Source organism: Barbatula barbatula, assembly GCF_947034865.1.
Source record: "Barbatula barbatula genome assembly, chromosome: 9".
Classification (NCBI taxonomy): Eukaryota; Metazoa; Chordata; class Actinopteri; order Cypriniformes; family Nemacheilidae; genus Barbatula; species Barbatula barbatula.
Window position 1 is genome coordinate 1,072,381 of NC_136772.1, and position 20,267 is coordinate 1,092,647.

The following is a 20,267-nucleotide window of genomic DNA, read 5'->3' on the forward strand; positions in this document are numbered from 1 at the left end:
ATATTTCGAAAAATGTCGGTAACCAAACAACACTGAATTGACGTCCATTGTATGAACACAAGCCCACCGAGACGTTTCTCAAAACAAATAATGATAGAATTGTTTTTTTGGGTGAACCTTCCCTGTCTATGTAGTGAGGTTTAGGAACAGTTTTAGTGACACTGTTAAAGCTGACATGAAGGAAACTGTAGAGGGCAGTAGAGGGTTGAAGAAAGACATAAGAAAGATAAAGTTGTTCCCTTCACCCTCAGCTGCACATTTGGCTCCTGGCTGCTCGCTCACAGACCGAAAACCTTCAGCACAGAAACACTCGTAAGAGCCTTTAGTGTTCCTGCACAACTGAGGACACGTCCCGAAAACTGCACACTCGTCCACATCTACAGAAGACAGAAAACATCACAATACTGTCCAACGATTCAGCATTAGCACTCAAAACTATGAGAAGAGCAACTTTCATTACAAAACAACCATTGCACATAAAAATCTAGGGGGAAAAATCCCTAGTTTATAGTGAAGGCGGGTTCTTAAAAGGATCCTTGGGCATAGAGCGATGTATAGGTTAATATATGAACAGTGGCATTGACTTTATCATTTTGAAATAAAAAATAGTGTAACTATTACAGTAAAAATATTTTACTTGGCGGCCGCCATTTTTTGCGTCAAAATCTGTGATGTCAAATGGTTGCAACTTAAACCTGTTCTCTTTCGCAACAGCGAGCGCACACGTTTTCCATATATCCAGCCAAATATGACATGTAAAACATAAGATCAGATATATACAGGGACAGTAGGTGGCGGTATGTCCTCTTGACACAAGCCAGCCTGCCTGCCATAAAAGAAGAACGCGTTCAGCATCAGTAAGCGTCTGTTCAAGGCAAACGTGCATTAAATCATCACTATAAACGACCGCCTTTAAACTATTTCAGACATCATCATCCTCCACTATCATATACATTATGAGAATATACTGATAAACACAATAATAAGATGCTTGCGGTTTGGTTATTTATTCTGTATTAGAGCACAAGTGAATAATATCTCTCGTCAGCTAATGACAGAAAGAGAGAGAAGACAATAACATTAAAAAGTCTAAATCTGGATAAAATGCATCGTATAACGGCTAAAACATCATGTATATAATAAATTCGAAGTGATTTTGGTTATTAATATGCATGTTTGTATTGTTTCCGACAAACAATATAAATTCTTTTGAAAATACACCAAATAGCGTCTTTATTTTCTTTCTTTATTATTTTTGCATGATATATATATATATATATTATCCTACAGAACCTTATATTTATTGAAGAACTGATTAGTGTGTCTGTGTATAGTTTGGCTGTCTAGATGTGCGTGGAACCATGTTGAGGGGGCTGCCGACTGTCTATTTACGTTTTAATTTATCAATTAAAAGTCTATTTTATGTTCGCCGGTTCCCTGTCTCCTTCCCTTTTATTGGGAATTGTTAATGTACAATTACATTTAGGTTTTTTTGTTTTTAAGAATTGAAAATATTTGATATGTTTCTAACAAAAAATGCTAGTAGTGTGAGGCTAATACAGTGCATTAAGCCACACATCTCTCTATACACCGGGTTCCCTTTCAAATGTGACCACTCCTTTGCATGGAAATGTCTTAAATAATAAAACATTTGCTTGTACGACGTTTGTAGTCATGTTAAACATCATGTAAATTGTTGTCATTTCTGATGAGTTGGTTTGAGGTGACGAACCGTCACAGGTGGTCTTGTGCTCAGAGTTGGGTATATATCCCGCTCTGCATGAGCAAATGAAACCGCCCCTGGGTAAATCTGTGCAGTTTTGTTCACAAAGACCTTCACTGCACGAGCGACCAATGCCGTTGGCTGAAAGAAGAGAGAGAGAGAGAGAGAGAGAGAGAGAGAGAGAGAGAGAGATGGGCTGAACATTTTGATAGCAGAAGTCCATTGAGTCACACTGACCTCTGTTATAGTTTCATAGTGGTTTTATTCCCTCATATATTATAATAAAGACATAATCATAAAAAGGTTAATAAAACTATTAGGAATGAAGTAAGGTGTGCTGTAAAAAACTCACGACAGCCCAGTTCATCGGTCTGATCTCCACAATCGTCGTAGTCATCGCAGGCGTACTGCAGAGGAATACAGTGACCATTCCCACATTTATATTCATCTGAAGAACACGGCCCATGAGTCGGAGTCACACCTGAGCACAAAACCATCCAGTTCATGGGTTCACTGAAGTTACGATCAACAATATTTTCAGTCATTTCAATATTAATGAAGACGAAGTGAGTTTCCCTTAATGTTTTATTCATGATGTGCGCTCATTCACAAAGTAAACTCTATGAATTCAAATCATGTTTGCTGATTGGCCGCTACTCACAATGCTCCGCCCTCTCATCGGTACCGTCGCCGCAGTCATCTATAGAGTTACAGAGCTCGTGGCTATAGATGCAACGGTTGTTGTCACAACGAAATCTGAACGGAGAATCACACGGTATGTCCACTGAGAAAACAAAACACACAAGGGTGCGCTTCAATACATGAAATGAAGGTTTGGGCCTTGATGCTTTAGGAGGGTTTACATTTATAAATGCACACTGTGCGTGTGCTTGATTCTTCTTACAGCAGAGATGAAGTTCTTCATCTGAATGATCTCCACAGTCGTCGTCTCCATCACATCTCCAATGCGGCTGAACGCACACGTGATTCTTACATTCAAACTGGAACGGAGGACAGTATGTGCCGTCTGGATAGCGTGTGGCTGAAACACACATGGAAAATGTTTGAAAAGACTTTCTCGGCGTTATTGTGAATGTTATTCAACAAAATGGTCTTTGTAGTCTTTCAACCGTTCCATTATTCATGGTTTTATTATAGTAAAAGTGCAGTGACCACGGATTATCTTTGTTTTTATCGTAGTTCGCTAGAGATTTGATGTTGAACTACATTGTAAAAAATACAATTTCAAAATTGTTCTCCCAACAAAGGTAATAAAGGAACTTGAACAATGTAGTAGGAGAAGAATGAATTATTTTTAGTATACTGAACATTAGTCTAGATGTGGTTCCAACAAAGATATTATTTTGATGACTGTACTCAGATATCTAAGTGATTGTCCGAAGCGCGTCAAGAAGTTTGACCAATTTGCCAAACTGTGTAATCTCCAAAAACGATTTTAGTGTTTGAAAGTTCCCAGCATGCATTGCAGAATTTTTATTCGCAGCTTAAAATGATTGATATTTTAGTGTTTGCTGGCTATATTTTTATGTTTTTGTTGTCATTCTAAGTTACCTTTAGTATTAAGAGTTCCTTTTTTAACTATATGACGTTCAATGATGTTTGATGATTGAACCAGGATTGAGGCTCATGTGCTCAGTGTTGAGTTCTGAAGTAAATGACGCAGTGTGTCTTATACTTAAATGTTTAAAACACAAACAACTTAAGCAGTTACTTAACTAGAGTGTGTATACACTGTATTTATTACGTAGAATGTGTATATAACAATAGATCAATTATATATGAACATTATATAAAACATAATAGTTTGAGTCCAAAGTTAGAAATTTGAGTGTTGCATATTTATTTTAAGTCGGTTCAACTATTTCACTGGACAGTCATGTGACATTATTCAGTTTATTGAGTTAGCCAAAAGTTGAATAAACTCAAAAGCTGTGCAGCGAGTTGCCTTGAAATTTTAAGTTAAATCAACTTTTCATTTTCTAAAGTTTACTGTAGTGAAACCATGATAAACTTGTGGTCACTATGCCCTCCAAACTTTTAAAATATGTACTGCCAAATGATTTGTACATTCACAATAAATAGTCTAGTACGTTTCTCTTTATTTTAATTGCAATTATTTAATTTAGTACAACTCCAGATTCCACTTCATTTCTTTTAACAAACAGAAGCGTTTTGAGATTTAAATATGAATGCAATGCGATATAATGTTGCACACTCACGACAGGAACTTTCATCGGTGAAGTCGAGACAGTCTGCGTTGCCGTCGCATTTAAAGCGTTCGGCGATGCAGTGACCGCTGTCGCACTGGAAGTAACCCGGATGACACGTCCGCAACTCTGAAACACAATGAATCTCTTATTATTCGAACACAAAGTGTATTCAATCGATCTGTCATTCATCACACAAATGCTTGTAACCATCTCTCATTGAGAATACATCTGGAATATATAAGTGTATTTTGATGTTTCAAAGGCGAAGTGAAGAGGTATTTCATGACACCTACCGCAGTCCCTCTCATCTGAATTATCCTCACAGTCGTTGTCGTGATCACAAACCCAGCGGTCAGGAATACAGAGCAGGTTCTCACAGCGAAACTCGCTCTCTGTGCACGGACGAGGAGCTGCAGACACAAAGCAAGAGCAAATGTTTTGCAGTTTAATGGTTAAATATCTCGCATGTTTTTTTTCTACGTGTCCTTCTTACTCCTAAAGGAATAATTCACCAAATGTTTTTATCATGTACTCGTCATGTCAAACCTATGGAAGACCATTTCCGCCAGGGTTGAGGAATTTGATTATGACCATTATTATGACCGATTATCTTATAATAATGAGAACATTTTGACTTAGTAACTCATAAAAATAACTTTTCAAATCTATTAAAATCTCCAACCCTGGAGGAAACGGACTTCCATAGAAACCTGTATGACTTTCTTTATATTTCAATGAGCTCTTCGTGCAGATTTCTCCCTCTTTCAACTTGCGACACGAGGCAGTCGATGTGAATGATGTGAATTGGGCGGCGCAATTGCCACGAACGTGCATCAATTGCGGCACCCCATTTTCCTTATTCGGGTCGCCTGCCGCGATCCTTTACTCCTGCAAATCGCTAAATTTGCTTTTGGTGTGAACACCGCATTAGTTTTATTATTCCAAAAGTTTAGTTGTAAGTTGCAAAGTTTTCCTTTTAGTATTGCAAAATCGCTGAGCACAGACACTCATTGCAACTGATGTGAACTATTTCATTAGAAATCAGTCAAAAATCTGTAGAATTGCAGACACTAGAAGCATTAACCGGAGGTGTTACGATACATCAACAGAGAAACAGATAAGAGTGATTGCAACGGAGCTTGAGGATTGAAAGGCTTGAAGGTTTTCTCGCTGCAGTTGTGGTGAATGAGGATCATTTTTGAGCGGTGAGTTCATCCGCCCCTGTTGACCACCCCTACAGATCTTCTGTCAGGAGGAACAACTCACAACCTCTGTCAACAAACAGCACAGACGTTCAAGCTATTCATTCACCTTCAGAAGAACGATAATGGAGAACCGCTGTTTCCCGGTTTGTCTTTCAATTTCATTCCCTTCATCTTTGTCTCTTTCCAAATCTTTTGCTTTTCTAATAAAGGAAGTTATGTTACATTTACCTCGAAGGAGATTTCATTTCTCAGTAATAAGAGAATGAAATACAGTCACAGGTTTGCAGTGACATGAGGATAAATACATTTTTGGGTGCACTGTGCCTTTAAATCCAAATATTCACTATATTTTATTGAGCGGTCTGAAGCACAAGAAGATCTCAGGGTTGTGTTACTCACCGCAGTTGTGCTCATCTGATTCATCGCCGCAGTCATTGTCTCCATCGCAGCGCCAGCGCAGTGGGATGCATTGGTGGTTGTCACAGCGGAAATCACCCGTCGGCTCACAGGTCAACTCCTCTGAAAACACAACACACAACATTGCGTGTTTATGACTTCATCACAGTACACAGATCTCACAGGTACACCATATGCCTGTGTATCATTCTGTTGAAATGCACGGGGGAATGCGCTGACAGATGTGATAAACTAGACATTCTTTAACACCCAACGGCCAGCGGTTTAATAAAGACATGATGATAAATGCAGCGTGGGCCTTTGAAGAAAGAGCATTTAATTACAGACGGGATGAGTTTAGAGATAGGGAGCACCCCCCACCGACACTGAACAGACACACCGCAGAGAAATGAGAGAATAAGAGGAAAAGAAAAGAAATAAAAGGAGACCAGACGAATAGAGGGTAGACAAAACACACATCCACAGTTGCCTCACTTGACCCGGGCGGTACATTCTTACAGTCAGATTAGGGCGATCTCTCCTCTCTGTGCAGGATGGCACTAATGGAGCGAGTGTGAGCTGATAACACTGACTGTGTGTGTGTTGGTCAGAAGAGGACAGCGGTGTAACGTCACAGTAAAGTGAGAGTAAAGTCAAACCTCAATCAAATCTGCCAAAGACACAATCTGCAAAACTCTCTTGTACACACACAAATTGGTTTGCACACACACACACACACACACAAACACATACAAATGCGCAAACACACACACACTAGCAAAACTCTCTTGTACACACACAAATTGGTTTGCACACACACACACACAAATGCATACAAATGCGCAAACACACACACACTAGCAAAAGTCTCTTTTACACACACAAATGGGTTTGCGCACACACACACACAAATGTGCACACACAAACGCGCGCACACACACACGCGCAAAACTCTCTTTTACACACACAAATGGGTTTGCGCACACACACACAAACGCGCGCACACACACACGCGCAAAACTCTCTTTTACACACACAAATGGGTTTGCGCACACACACACAAACGCGCGCACACACACACAAACGCGCGCACACACACACAAACGCGCGCACACACACACAAACGCGCGCACACGCGCAAAACTCTCTTTTACACACACAAATGGGTTTGCGCACACACACACAAACGCGCGCACACGCGCAAAACTCTCTTTTACACACACAAATGGGTTTGCGCACACACACACAAACACGCGCACACACAAATGCGCGCACACACGCGCAAAACTCTCTTTTTCACACACAAATGGGTTTGCGCACACACACACAAACACGCGCACACACAAATGCGCGCACACACGCGCAAAACTCTCTTTTACACACACAAATGGGTTTGCGCACACACACACAAACACGCGCACACACAAATGCGCGCACACACGCGCAAAACTCTCTTTTACACACACAAATGGGTTTGCGCACACACACACAAATGTGCACACACAAACGCGCGCTTCACACACACACGCACACACACACACGCGCAAAACTCTCTTTTACACACACAAATGGGTTTGCGCACACACACACAAATGTGCACACACAAACGCGTGCTCACACACACACGCACACACACACACGCGCAAAACTCTCTTTTACACACACAAATGGGTTTGCACACACACACACAAACAGACACACGTACACCCACTTACATAACCCTCTTTTACACACACACATGCGCACACGTGCACAAACACATGCATACACATGTGCACACACACACTAACAAAACTCTCTTTAACACACACATACACTGCACACACTAACAAAACTCTTTCACACACACACACACTCACCAACAAAACTGTAATTCGCACACACTCTATAGACTAAATGTTTTTACACAGTTAGTTATAAATACTATAACATATTTAAAAAAAATGTAACTGTGCAAATGGGACGTCCCCAAAGAGACACTTTGCGATGTATCAGGTTTTGCTCACTTCTGGGTAACACACACACACACACACACAAAACAACCGTGGTGCCTGAACGGCCATGCCCAAGACACACTCTCTCTCTCTCTCTCTCTCTCACACACACACAGAGTTCATAAATCTGTGCTGTGGCCCCAGACTGGAGGCGGTGTAAGATGTGAGGTCACAGAGGTCACGGCCCGTCCATCACAGACTGTGAACTCTACTCACACTAATGTACCGCTGGAGCGTGAGAGCAACAATAACATCACTGATAAAGGCAACGTAAAGAAATAATTCCGTAGGAAGAAGTAAATGCGTTTGGTTTGCTCACCACAGGTTTGTTCGTCACTGTTGTCTTTGCAGTCGTTCTGTCCGTTACAAACGGCCCACAGAGGGACACAGCGATAGTTTGTCCTGCAGTCAAACTCTGTGTGGTTGTCACATCTGTACGCTGGACCCACTGCAAACAACAACACGTCTGATCAATACAAAACACAGCCAGAGATGGAAGAAATATTTCTATTTCATGACAGCTATGGCAACTAATAAAAATACAAGAAAATAGAATAATGCGCTCACTGCACTCATCGATGGGCTCATCCGAGTTGTCACCGCAGTCGTCGTCCATGTCACATTTCCAGCTGAGAGGGATGCAGCGGCCGTTCCCGCACTTGAATTGTCCGGGTCGACAGGTTCTGCTGGAGCAGTGGGTGGGGTCTTCGTCAGACTCATCACCGCAGTCGTTTTCACCATCACACTGCCACGCCTCAGGGATGCAGCGCTTGTTTGCACACTGCCACTGATGTGACTCGCACCGATGCGTCGCTGACGTGCAAAATAACAAAGATGCATTTATAACATTTAACGCAACTTGGCTTCAGTGTAAACATGGCTTTGATATAATTGTGTTCATACCACACAGCACCGTGTCCTCATCGGAGCCGTCGGGACAGTCCTGGTTGGAGTTACACACAAAGTGTGGGCTGGTGCAGTTTCCATCGGTACACTGAAACTGACCCAGTCTACAGTGCCGTACGGGACACGTGGACGGCTCGTCTGATCCATCTCGACAGTCTGGCTGACCGTCACACTTCCACCAGATAGGAATACAACTGTGAGAGAAACAAAATGAGAGGTACTGCCAACTAGTCAATATCGAGAGTCTCCAGCGCAAATCATTTATGAGACAATAATGTAAGGGATGTTAAATGTTGGAAAGCAAAAGCATAGAGACACTGACCGCTCATTGTCAGCGCATCTGTACTGCGTGCTGGAACACATGGGTAAACAGCGGGCCACGCCCCCGATCTGAACGGTCAGGAAGTGATCGGGACACTCGCACGTCAACCCTTGACCTCCGGCCCGCAGGAGACATAGATGAGAACATCCGCCGTTATTGACGGCACAGGGATTCGTCACTATAGAAGAAACACAGCAAACATTCAATTTACATAATGAATGTGATATACATATATATTTAAAAATGGAAAGATATACACCCAACACTCTCAACTTCACGATAGGCTTTATGCCGAACGTCACACGGAGAAACCAGAGAACAAGTCTCATCGCATCCGGTTTAAGTCTTTTGTATGCGCTTCATTATGTACATAAAGTGCAGTTTACTCAAAATGCCTTTAAATATTGCAACCAATGATCAAAATCGATGCCCATCACACAAACATATTGATATATAATAATTTTTTTTTCATAGACATTTGAACATTAAAATAGTAAAAAACGGCTACGGAATACCTTAAAAGGCCGCTGATGGTTAATACTGTTTATAGTATTTTCTTCGCGCTCTGCATCAAACATTTTGACTATGAGCTATGAGACTATGGTCTGGAACAGTTAGTTATGTTTCCATGTGAGCCTGTTCGACACGTATAACGTGTTGTAAAAAAATCTTTATGTTTGTTTATGGTTCCCAAAAGCCTGCGAGGTAGGGATGTAACAATATTAACGATACCGTGTTTTTGCAATAGCAAAATTGTCTCAGTATTATCATTTACATTGAGTCATTCAGAGCAAAGCGAGTTCAGGGAGCAATAAGCGATTTGTCACACAGGAGCAATAGTACATTAGGTGCTAATACAAAGTTACTAGTTTCAACAAAAGGCAGAACAACACCTGTTGAGAGAAGAGTGTTAGTGTACGTTTATTTATTTATTTTTTCATTTATCTGTCAAGTATTATCGTGGCCACATGAATGTATGAAACGATAGGTCTATCCGGCCTAACATAGAAAATGTTAGAAAAATAATAGATGTTACCCTGATTTCCTGGGTCCTAAAGCAGAACCATTGGAACTTAACTCAATCTTTTAACAACATAAAAAAACCCAAGGATGTTGTAGGTCAAGCTCCTCTTTCTAAATAAGCCCACAGATAAGAGTTTAGATTTCCTGCCTGCCATTTACACCCATGATAACGAGTGTGGTTTTCCCCTTCTGTGAGAAATGCCACTGAAGACTGACGCCATTGTGTTTGAGAGTGTAAATATTGGCAGAGACTCTCTGTGGATGTGACGTGAGATAGTGAGCGTAACTCAAGACGGACCCCTGCGTTCGGGTTACCCCGTCCTGAGCTCACCTATGGGCTGACGGTATGGGTGACACACGTGGATGTCGAAGGGCCGGTGAGTGGTGTTGACCAGCGCCTGCCGTCCTGACCCGTCGTATTTGTTTCCCTTCTCCACGGTGCGAGTGTTCCAATCCGTCCAGTAAACGCTGTCCTCAAACACAGTGATGGCGAATGGATGAGGCAGAACGCCGTCATAGACTGTGTGTCTGTGACGTCCATCTAGATCAGAGAATCTGGAGAGATAGAAGCATTTCATATCAACATAGAAACTAGAGGCTAGTTCTGATTCCAAAAGACCAGTAGGCTGTATAGAAAGTTCAGCTTCAACTTCTTTCCCTCCTGTGTCTGAGGAAATATGTCATTTATAGACAAAGAATTGCTGGGTTGTCTCTCTTCATGGTTGGATCCAATATAGACATTTTTATGTTCATTAACAGTGACTGTTTTTACCCAAACGTATATTGAAACAACCCCGCATTTAACATGGTAAGTAAAAATGAATCTAGAGCCCTGTAAAGTGTTCCCTAGCAGTGTTGGGTAAGTTACTCTGAAAAAGTAATGAATTACTAGTTACTAATTACATATTCAATAGTGTAATGAGATTACTGTACACATGACTCTCTCTGAAAAAGTATTTCATTACTTATTACTTTCCATATCTTACATCAATCTTGTTTAGTTAAGTGAATCAATGAAAGACATGAAACTGATCTTTTAATTCATTCAAATAAATAATATAAAACTACATAAAGTAATATTATTAACTGATCAAAGTATTAAAAAAATGGAGAATTATACATTAAAGCATTTTAAAGTTAGACTTTGACTTTTTATGTCAATTCCAATAACGTACACACATATATTACACAAAGTATTTCATCAGACGTAACTGCAATTCAATTACAGAGAAAATCCCTTACTTTCCTTTTTCAATGGAAAAGTAGTTCAAACACAGTAACTAATAACTTGGTAACTAGTTACACACCCAACACTGTTCCCTAGTAACTTTATATGTAAGACATAAATGTGTGAAGTTCTTACTCGATGTAGTTGAGGTGAGCATCAGACCAGTAGAGTCTGTCATTGGTGTAGTCAATGGTGAGACCGTTGGGCCACTCGATCTTAGTCGTGATGATGGCTGACTTGTTATTTCCATCCATTCCAACACGACCGATAAAAGCTTTATCTCCCCAATCACTCCAGTACACATACCTGAACACACATCACATTATATTATATTACAAACTAAAATAGATTTCTATAGACACACGGCAACTCCTCTTTTAAATTCATAATCCTGTTTCCTTTATGTGTTGAGTTCAGTATATTTAAAGAAACGACAACCGCATTTTACAACCTCCAAAATATGCTTTAAAGGGGCGATCTGATTTCACTTCTTTAACAGAAATCACATTTTAAAGAGGACAATGAACGGCTCAACTTTTTTCTGGGTTAGTGACATCATGAATCCCAAAATTTACATTGACATCTCAACACAAACTCTACACGGTAGACCAATCACAAAAGACTGGCTCATCTTGACCAATCAGAGCATTTCGGAAGGAGGGGCTTTGCAGAACCAGGAACAGCCTGTTTTCAGATAATGGAAATGACGGTGTAAAACACAGGTGAATTTTTGTTTTTAAATCGAAACATGAACACCTATTGTTTAGCACATCATTAACATAATAAAGAAACAGGCATTTCAGCTGTCAACGGAATTTATATTAAATTTGTTTTTGGTTACACAACAAACCCATTAAGAACAAGGCATCTGTCGAATCAGAAAATTTCGATTTATGATGGGTTCTATTGTTATTTGTCGCATCGCATCGTGCCGCATCGCATCAGGTGTCGACATGGTGTCTTTGTGGACTGTAGGCCAAAAAAGGCATTTTCAAATAAAAATATAGTGTGGACTTGACAAGGCCTAATTCAAGTAATTACTGTATTATGGTTTTTACTTTCAAAACTCTTCCGTGTGTATATGGACATGGTGGTTTTTTTATCGGTACACTCACCCAGTCTTTGGATGCACCACAACGGCTCTTGGGTTCTCAAAGCAGTACGTGTTATTCACATCCACACAGTGTTCTGCTAGCTTCCTCGCGAACCGCCCATCCAACTCTGACACCTTCATACAATCTAGAAAGCTGTCGACCCAGTACAGTTTTCTTCCCACCCAGTCGACCGTCAGCCCTTCCCCGTGCAAAACTCCATTCACCACGACCTCTCGGCCCGTGCCATTAAAAAACATTCGTTCCACCACCCTCCTGCTCACATCCATCCAGTACAAGCGTTTCTCCACCCGGTCGAAGTCCAGAGCCACCACGCTGGTGAGGCCCTGCAGAATGAGCGAGTACGCCTCGCCGTCCGTGGACAGGTTCCGCAGATAGTAGCGATTGCTGAAGATCAAGTACGGAGCTATGTTGCTGTTCTGTCTGCAGCTGCGTCCATCAGGTTCTCGGAGGAATCCGGGCGCGCACTTGCACATGTACGACCCTAAGGTGTTCTCGCACACCTGACTGCACACGCTGGGTGTGACGGAGCACTCGTCCACATCGTCGCAGGATTTGTTATCGGACATGAGGCGGTAACCGGGGCGACAGGTACAGATGAAGCTGGTTGGCGTGTCGGTGCAGTTGTGGTCACAGTGGTGCATGGATGGGTCGGTACATTCATTGATGTCTGGCAAAAACAGACACCCATTAACACTGAACCAACTAATGTCTTGAATGTAGTAGATTTGCAGAACTCACCACATCCTTTCTCATCGCTGTTGTCATTGCAGTCGTCGCTTCTGTCACACACCACGATCAGCGACACACAGTTTCCGTTGTTACACCTGAAGTTTCCGGGTGGGCAGGTGGGGGCAGGGGTCCTGCACAGGTGATCGAGTTCATCAGATTCATCGCCGCAGTCGTTGTCCCCATCACAGATGACATCCTGTGAGATACAGCGGCCGTTCTGACAGGTGAACTGATGTTGTTGACATGGCAGATACGTGCAGGCCTGCTCATCGCTGCTGTCGACACAGTCATTGCGACGGTCACACCTAACAGTGTCGACACGCACAACAGAGAAACGAGAAATTACTTTTGACCAAGAACATAAAAGCACTAAATGCTTATTAATATAATTTAACCAATGAATCGGAAACAATTTCCAGGTCATTCATGATTTCTGAATTAAATTGTGATTTATAGCTTGAACACAACTAGGAATATTTATAGTTTCTATAAAGTGGCCATGATATTTTCCCGACTTTCAAAGATTTTTGTGGGTATGGAAATCGCAACAAATCGCTGCTGTTCTTTTGAAACCTTGTACCTCCATATTTCATTATATTTTTTTGCCCCAAATCATTATTCTTAGGCACTCTTCATGTTTCCAAACAATAAAAGTACTAAAGTACTTGTCAACTTTGACAAAAGTGTATTTAATCATTTAAAAAGTTCAGTGTTTTGTTTTTATTTTCTAAAAGAACAGTGCATTTTGACATCTGAGGCTTTGGAAGGACAGCTTGTACTGAAGTATTTGAAACTATGAATAAAACCCTACATATTCTTGTCTCAGATTGATTCAGTGTGCATGCTTTTTGAAGTAGTTCACATCATTGACTTTCCATAGTGATTTTTATTCCTACTATGAAAAGTCAACGGAGCAAATCTTGATGTGAACTATTCCTTTAAATAGTATGGAAGGAGTTTATTTTACAATTCACTTTAAAAAGTCAATTGACTTTTTTAAAGAGGATCCTTTTCTAAGCCTTTAGATAAAAACATTTTTAACATCATGAGAATCAGAAAGGAAGCCCAAACCCTGAAAGCAGAGTTAACACAAAACACATTAAATATAAGGCTTGTTGGATGCATCGTAAACCTAAAAAAATCAGGATGAATGGTGTGTCTGTTCAATTGCTCTCACACCATCGCAAAATGTTAAACATTGACACACACTATTTTGAGCTCTTCTGACCTGTATGAATTGCGGATGCAGAGGCCGTTGGCGCATGTAAACTCGCTGGGGGAGCAGGACCTGCGTGTGCAGTTCTGATGTTCATCGAAGGCGTCCGAACAGTCAGCATCTCCATCACACACCCAGTCCCGCGGGATGCACTTTCTCTGAGGGGGCCTGTTATTGATACAGGTGAACTCCTGAGGAGAGCAGGAACGATTAGCTGCGCGTTCAGGACGAAACAGAAGAGAAGGCAACATTAAAAACTTGTACATTTGGGTGCGAAGTTCACGTGTCATTGCATGAAATGTAAAAAGCTTACTGACCGCAGTTGTGCCGCTCGTCTTCGTCGCTCATGTCCCCGCAATCGTTGTCCCCATCACAGATCCAAGACAAGGCGATGCACCGTCCGTCATCGCAGCGGAACTGGTCAGAGTTGCACGTTCTCACCGTGGTGGCTGTAGGATTGAAACACACAACGATGAGAGACGACTGAAGAAGCAGGAGATGCCCGAGGGCCATGTCTCGCTCTGATTTTAGTAATATGTAAGAAACCCCTGGCGGTCCATTAAATCCAACAGCAGCCAGAAACGTGGCCAAGTGCTGCTGCTCGGAACCCACAGTGGAATTCTGGGAAAGAATGACCATTCCTGTGTCTGGTGGCTTGTTCGAACAAAAGGCACGAGGGGTGCTGTGATTAACCGGGGACAAAAGCATCAGGATGGGGCAGTGTTTGTGTGAGAGGAGGGGGTAGAGTGTGTCAAAAGAAGGGCCAGTGTGTGTTTGGGGGGCTTTTCTGGTGGACGTCACACTGGAGGAATGTGACACAGCGGGGGCTGGGCCGACGGATGACATCACACACAGCCAAACAAATACTGACACCAATCAAGTGTTATTCACTTAGAAAACATCTTTCTTGTATGTCAACGTCCTAATAATGACAAAAATCCAATTCCAATAGTAACTTGATTTTTTTCACTTCACATCAAATCATAAAGCATTTTATCCGGAAAGTCTTGCCCTGTCCAATATGGCGGCACCACCGACCCATCACAGCAACAGGCCAAATCGGTCAACGCGTCATCTATGTGTAATACATCTACGATTACGCACCTTTAGAATTCCGTATAGTTCAAATGTGATGCTTGTGTTGTAATTTAAGGAAGTTTGTGTAAAAATATTTAGAGTTTAGCCACCAAACACTTCAGTAAAGAACCTGATAGGATTTAAAACTCAAATTTAAACAAATGAACAAAACATTGCACATGAAGAATTCTTTGAGGTGCATTCGTCATACATTTACATTTAGACTCAAAAAAGAGTGGAATAATAATAATAAACTAAGCATAATAATAATACATATACATACAGTACATGTAGACTGCTTATGGATGGAAAACACAAATAGTCTTTTATGACCCTACAACAATAACATACACACAGAGCTGAAGTATTATGATTTATTCCTTTTCAAAAACATGCAATTTCAGACCTGTTATCAAAAGTTTGTGTTTTCAGTCGCACAAAACGTTTTCGTGTAAACGAACAGCCAAAACGGATTCAAAGTTTTCCGTTTTTAGATGAAAACGGTCTCTTAGTCTCTCTCAGTGAATCCAGTATCTTGATGTGACTTTTGGAGTAAAGGCATTATCACTGGAGCGTAACATGGGGGTTTCCCTCCCTATAGCCCATGATGGACACACAGCCCATCACCATGGTAACCACTGACAGGCGGACACCCACCGTTAACACATGATTTGAGTTGAGATAAGCTCTGTCTCTCCATCAGTCAAAATCATCCATTTGACTAACATTAAAAAAATGTCTTAGAATGAAAGAAACTTATATATTTGCATACTTATATTATTATTTCAGAGAGTTAAATGAAAAGTTCATCTAAAAATCAAAGTTGTGTTGTTTAACATGACGTTAAACGTGTTTAGAGAACCTCCGGCGTCTTCGGAGCACAAATAAAGATATTTTGGGGACATCTGAGGGAGTTCTGGGCCTCCTCATAGACATGATGATTATAGTTGAGGTCAAGGTCCAGAAAAGTACTTAAGACACCGTTAAAGTGCATTCGGTGGGGGAAGACGCCGGCGTTCAGACGCATGCTGTACCTGTATATAAGCCATTGAGTTTGACGTTGATTGTGCAGTAGGTTTAGGTGTAGTGTGTGAAACGCTGCTAAAATGTTCATTTGTGCACAAACCGAATAAACATATCTTTATTTGTGTTCTGAAGATGCCGGGAAGTCTTAAAACGTGTTGAACATCATGTGGTTGAGTGTAAAAACCAACACAATTTAGATCTTGAGGTGAACTTTTCCTTTACGTATAAACCTTGAGATAAAACATTTAAAGTGACCCCAAACCTTTGAATGGTTGTCTGTTGTTTTAGGCTTAGACACACTGTGTGTGTGTGTGTGTGTGTGTGTGTGTGTGTGTGTGTGTGTGCGTGTGTGTCTTACTGCAGGTCGAGGGCTCATCTGAACCGTCACTACAGTCCGTCCCTCTGTCACAGTACCAGTGACCGGGAATACAGCGTCCACTCGAACAGCGAAACTCATTCTGAGAACACGTGGATGTTGCTGAGGAATTAAAGATGAGATTAATCCATTATTACTGATGAAATAAACATATAGTTACATGTCATTTCTTCTGCAGAACACAAAAGATGATACCAAACGACCATTGACTTCCGCTGGACCCCATTGACTTCCGTCGTATGAACACAAAACCACTGAGCCATTTCTCAAAATATCTTCTTTTGTGTTCCACTGACGAAAGAGTCACATACAGGTTTGTAATGACGTGAGAGGGAATAAAGGACGACAGAATTTTCTCTTTAAACAGGATGCAAACTCACTGTCACCCAACTTGATGTATGTGGGTGACACAACCCCATGTTTGCAGGTCACTTATTCAACCAAAATTCCAGAAAGGCAATGTTGATAAAATGACTCATTTCCTTGGCAAACTTATTCGTCTATTTTCCCTCTAGAAATAGATAAAAAGTACTTAAAAAATAAAATAAGTACCTTACTTTAGTTTTTTTTTGTTTGATTGCAATGAATATTCAATAGCAATAATATTGTAACATTTCAAAATAAAATGTATTTTTTTTTCACTTTGAGCCAGTATTGTATTAATATGTGTGACGGCTGAAACTCACCACAGTGTGTGGCGCTCTCATCACTATTGTCTCCACAATCATTATCTCCATCACACAGGTACAAGCGCGGGATACAGATGTTTGTGGTCTGACATTTGGTGTGTTCTGGTTGACACGTTCTATCAGCTGTAAAATAATGAGCATTTAATTGCATGGAGAAATCATGATACTTTAAACATGTTTCAGACACTGACAGTAAATCGATCAAAGCTAATTCCCACCACAACTACACCAACAAACATACCATGTTGGTGTTTGTGTGAAGTTGTCAGTTATGTTTCAATGTCCTGAAGGGAAATGTAATGTACAATATCTGAAATGTTGGGATGCTGTCAAGCACCTTTAAAATGAATAGTTGGTAGATGCAAAACCAACATCTACTATGTTCAAATGTCAGATAGTCAATATCATAATTTATTAACCACAATTTCATACTGTATGTGTAGTAATGTTATGATATCAATAATTTGTGTTATTAATATCATAATTATCAATATAGTAACACAGCAACTTGGCATCACTCTATATTATTAGACACTAGCCAGACACAGACGGGAAGTTAACTGCAGCCCCGGCGTGCACGTTGGATTAAATGGTCTAAGACAAAATTGTTAAAAAGTTTACTAAAATGAACATGTCAATATGAATAAAACTAATAACAAAACTATAATCAATTATTATTAGGTAACTTACGGCAGCTCTGTTCATCAGACGTCGTGTTGTCAAAGCAGTTATTGATTCCATTGCAAACGTATTCTTGCGCGATGCAGCGGCCGTTGTTGCAGGTGAACTCTGTGTTCGGTTCACAGGGGCGGAACGGACACCCAGTCTCATCACTGTTGTCCCCGCAGTCGTTGTAATGATCGCAGCGGTAGTGATAGGGCACACAACGGCCGTTTCCGCATGTGAACGCAGTGGGCTCGCAGGTGTGAAACGCTGCCATTCACATAAAAAGACAAAACAGACTCATAGAGCAAAACCTGAATCAACTTTGGAGAACCAGCTAGTGTAGAGCTAAACGACCGCCTACCTTCCCTAACTCTCTACTTTACTTTCTTACTTTGAATATTACCTGAGAGAGAAATAAATACTGCCACTTGTGGGACTGCATGCAAGAGAGTGGCACGCAGAAGAGGTTAACATTGGTTTATGGTTAGTAAGTGAACTTCATCTAGTGTGTGGCTCTGTTCCAAAATCTAGACAGCTCCCTTGTTGACTACAGCCAACATAGACAGCTTCTGCTAGATCTTTCAGCTTCCAAATCTCTTTGGGTTTGCGTGCCATCTTGGAGCTTATCAAAGTGCATTCCTCTCTCCATGAAACATGCAAGAGATGACGATGCAAGAAACAATTTTATATAAGAATTGCAATATGCTCCCTACATAGGCATCTCACTAGGTTTTGGAACAAAGCCCATATCTATATGTTAAGAGGAAAGCAGAAACACACACCAAACACGAAATTACTCTTCGATCCTGAAGAAAGAAACGCAAAAAGAAACATATTAGTGAAAAGGGGTTTTCAACATGCAATAGAAGAAAACTGATCGATTAGATTGCAGCGGGAAGACTTAAAGCTATTAAACAAAATAATGTATCACTGTATCTTAAATATCACATTAATTAGTTTAGTCCTTAAGACCTTAAGAAATCAAAGTTGAAGTTCATCTTGAATCTTAACACGAATCTGTGAAATCATAAGCAATTCTGTAAACTACAGAAGTGTGCTCTAAAAAATTAAGTATGCCTTTAAAACTTAAAGTATCTTACTTACCAATACAGATCAGAGAATTTTACTCTGCACTTCAACTTCTTATCATATTCTAGGCTGTAAGGTAAACTAAATGCTATTGGCTATTGTAGAAGGGGAGGACCCTCAATAGGTCCCTTGCTTCTCGTTTCAGTGGAAACACATCGAACAAAGCAATGCACTGCTCTTCAGTCACTCTACAAAAATGTGTCTTAGAACAGCGATCTGAGTACATTATATTGATAAACAATAACTATTATTTTGAATTCCTTTCTGTAAATGCAAGGAAGTGATATGAACAGGCAGATCAGATGAAAGCAGAAGCACAGCTTACCACAGACCCTCTCCAGTTCATCACTGCCGTCGCCGCAGTCGTCATCATTATCGCATTTCCACTGTGCACGAATGCAGTGGCCGTTCATGCAAGTGAACTGACCCGGCTGACAGCGCGTGCCATTGTCAGGAATACAGTGTTTATTATCAGCCAGATACCAGCGGCCCTCTGAGGGACACTGACACTCTGCTCCCTGAGGACCTGCACGCAGATTTGATAATCAATGTGTAGTAGAAATGTGGGTCTACAATTTTATAGATTTGTCTCTGCAACTTTTCCACTCAATATATGAATTCTCTTTATAGTATAAGGTTGAATTTACAACATACAGAATAACCTATTCATTTATTAAATATACATTTTACAAAACTAGACTAAAGTCTATTTTGTTAATATGAAGTTACCTGGAGTGCAGATATGACTGCAACCGCCGTTGAACTGCTCGCAGGGACTGCTGCATTGCTGCTGTTTGCTGTTGGACAGCACGTGGATGTCCATGGGGCGGGATGGAAGGTTCTGCAGCATCACCCTCTGGTCTGACCCGTCGTATTTGTTTGCGCGGTAGATGCTGCGTGTGTTCCAGTCTGTCCAGAAGATATGCTGGCCGTATACCATCATGGCAAATGGGTAGATGGCGGTACTTACGATGACCTCACGGTTGGCTCCAGTAAGAGAGCATCTTTCGATCTTCTGTCTGAATGGAGAAAGCACCATCCGTCATTATCTTGCAATTCATAATTTAATGTAACATAACTCGCCAACTGTATGCAGCAGGATTAACTATAGTTAAGTGTAGTAAATTGCAATGTACATATATTGTATTATTTTATAGTAGGTATATTAGTGTAAATAGTATAGAATATACCATTTATAAAATAGTACACTAACTAAATCATACTATTCTTTAGTACTAACTATAGTCAATTGATAT

General features: G+C 40.8%; 1 protein-coding gene across 1 annotated transcript in view; it reads right to left on the reverse strand.

Moving 5' to 3' along the window:
- The window catches only part of lrp2a (low density lipoprotein receptor-related protein 2a), a 68,209-nt gene that overhangs the window by 8,111 nt on the left and 39,831 nt on the right, over positions 1-20,267 (reverse strand). The window contains exons 43-67 of the mRNA XM_079465033.1: positions 19,741-20,030; positions 19,337-19,537; positions 18,705-18,728; positions 18,326-18,358; positions 17,947-18,189; positions 17,254-17,379; positions 16,550-16,669; positions 14,406-14,537; positions 14,101-14,302; positions 12,882-13,177; positions 12,144-12,810; positions 11,164-11,334; positions 10,132-10,355; positions 8,778-8,955; positions 8,453-8,649; positions 8,117-8,362; positions 7,869-7,997; positions 5,559-5,678; positions 4,248-4,364; positions 3,964-4,080; positions 2,628-2,765; positions 2,385-2,507; positions 2,076-2,204; positions 1,733-1,864; positions 246-377 (exon numbers count right to left, since the gene is read on the reverse strand). Of these exons, the coding sequence (XP_079321159.1) occupies positions 246-377; positions 1,733-1,864; positions 2,076-2,204; positions 2,385-2,507; positions 2,628-2,765; positions 3,964-4,080; positions 4,248-4,364; positions 5,559-5,678; positions 7,869-7,997; positions 8,117-8,362; positions 8,453-8,649; positions 8,778-8,955; positions 10,132-10,355; positions 11,164-11,334; positions 12,144-12,810; positions 12,882-13,177; positions 14,101-14,302; positions 14,406-14,537; positions 16,550-16,669; positions 17,254-17,379; positions 17,947-18,189; positions 18,326-18,358; positions 18,705-18,728; positions 19,337-19,537; positions 19,741-20,030 (4,487 nt within the window). The remainder of the gene's footprint in view (positions 1-245; positions 378-1,732; positions 1,865-2,075; positions 2,205-2,384; positions 2,508-2,627; positions 2,766-3,963; positions 4,081-4,247; positions 4,365-5,558; positions 5,679-7,868; positions 7,998-8,116; positions 8,363-8,452; positions 8,650-8,777; positions 8,956-10,131; positions 10,356-11,163; positions 11,335-12,143; positions 12,811-12,881; positions 13,178-14,100; positions 14,303-14,405; positions 14,538-16,549; positions 16,670-17,253; positions 17,380-17,946; positions 18,190-18,325; positions 18,359-18,704; positions 18,729-19,336; positions 19,538-19,740; positions 20,031-20,267) is intronic.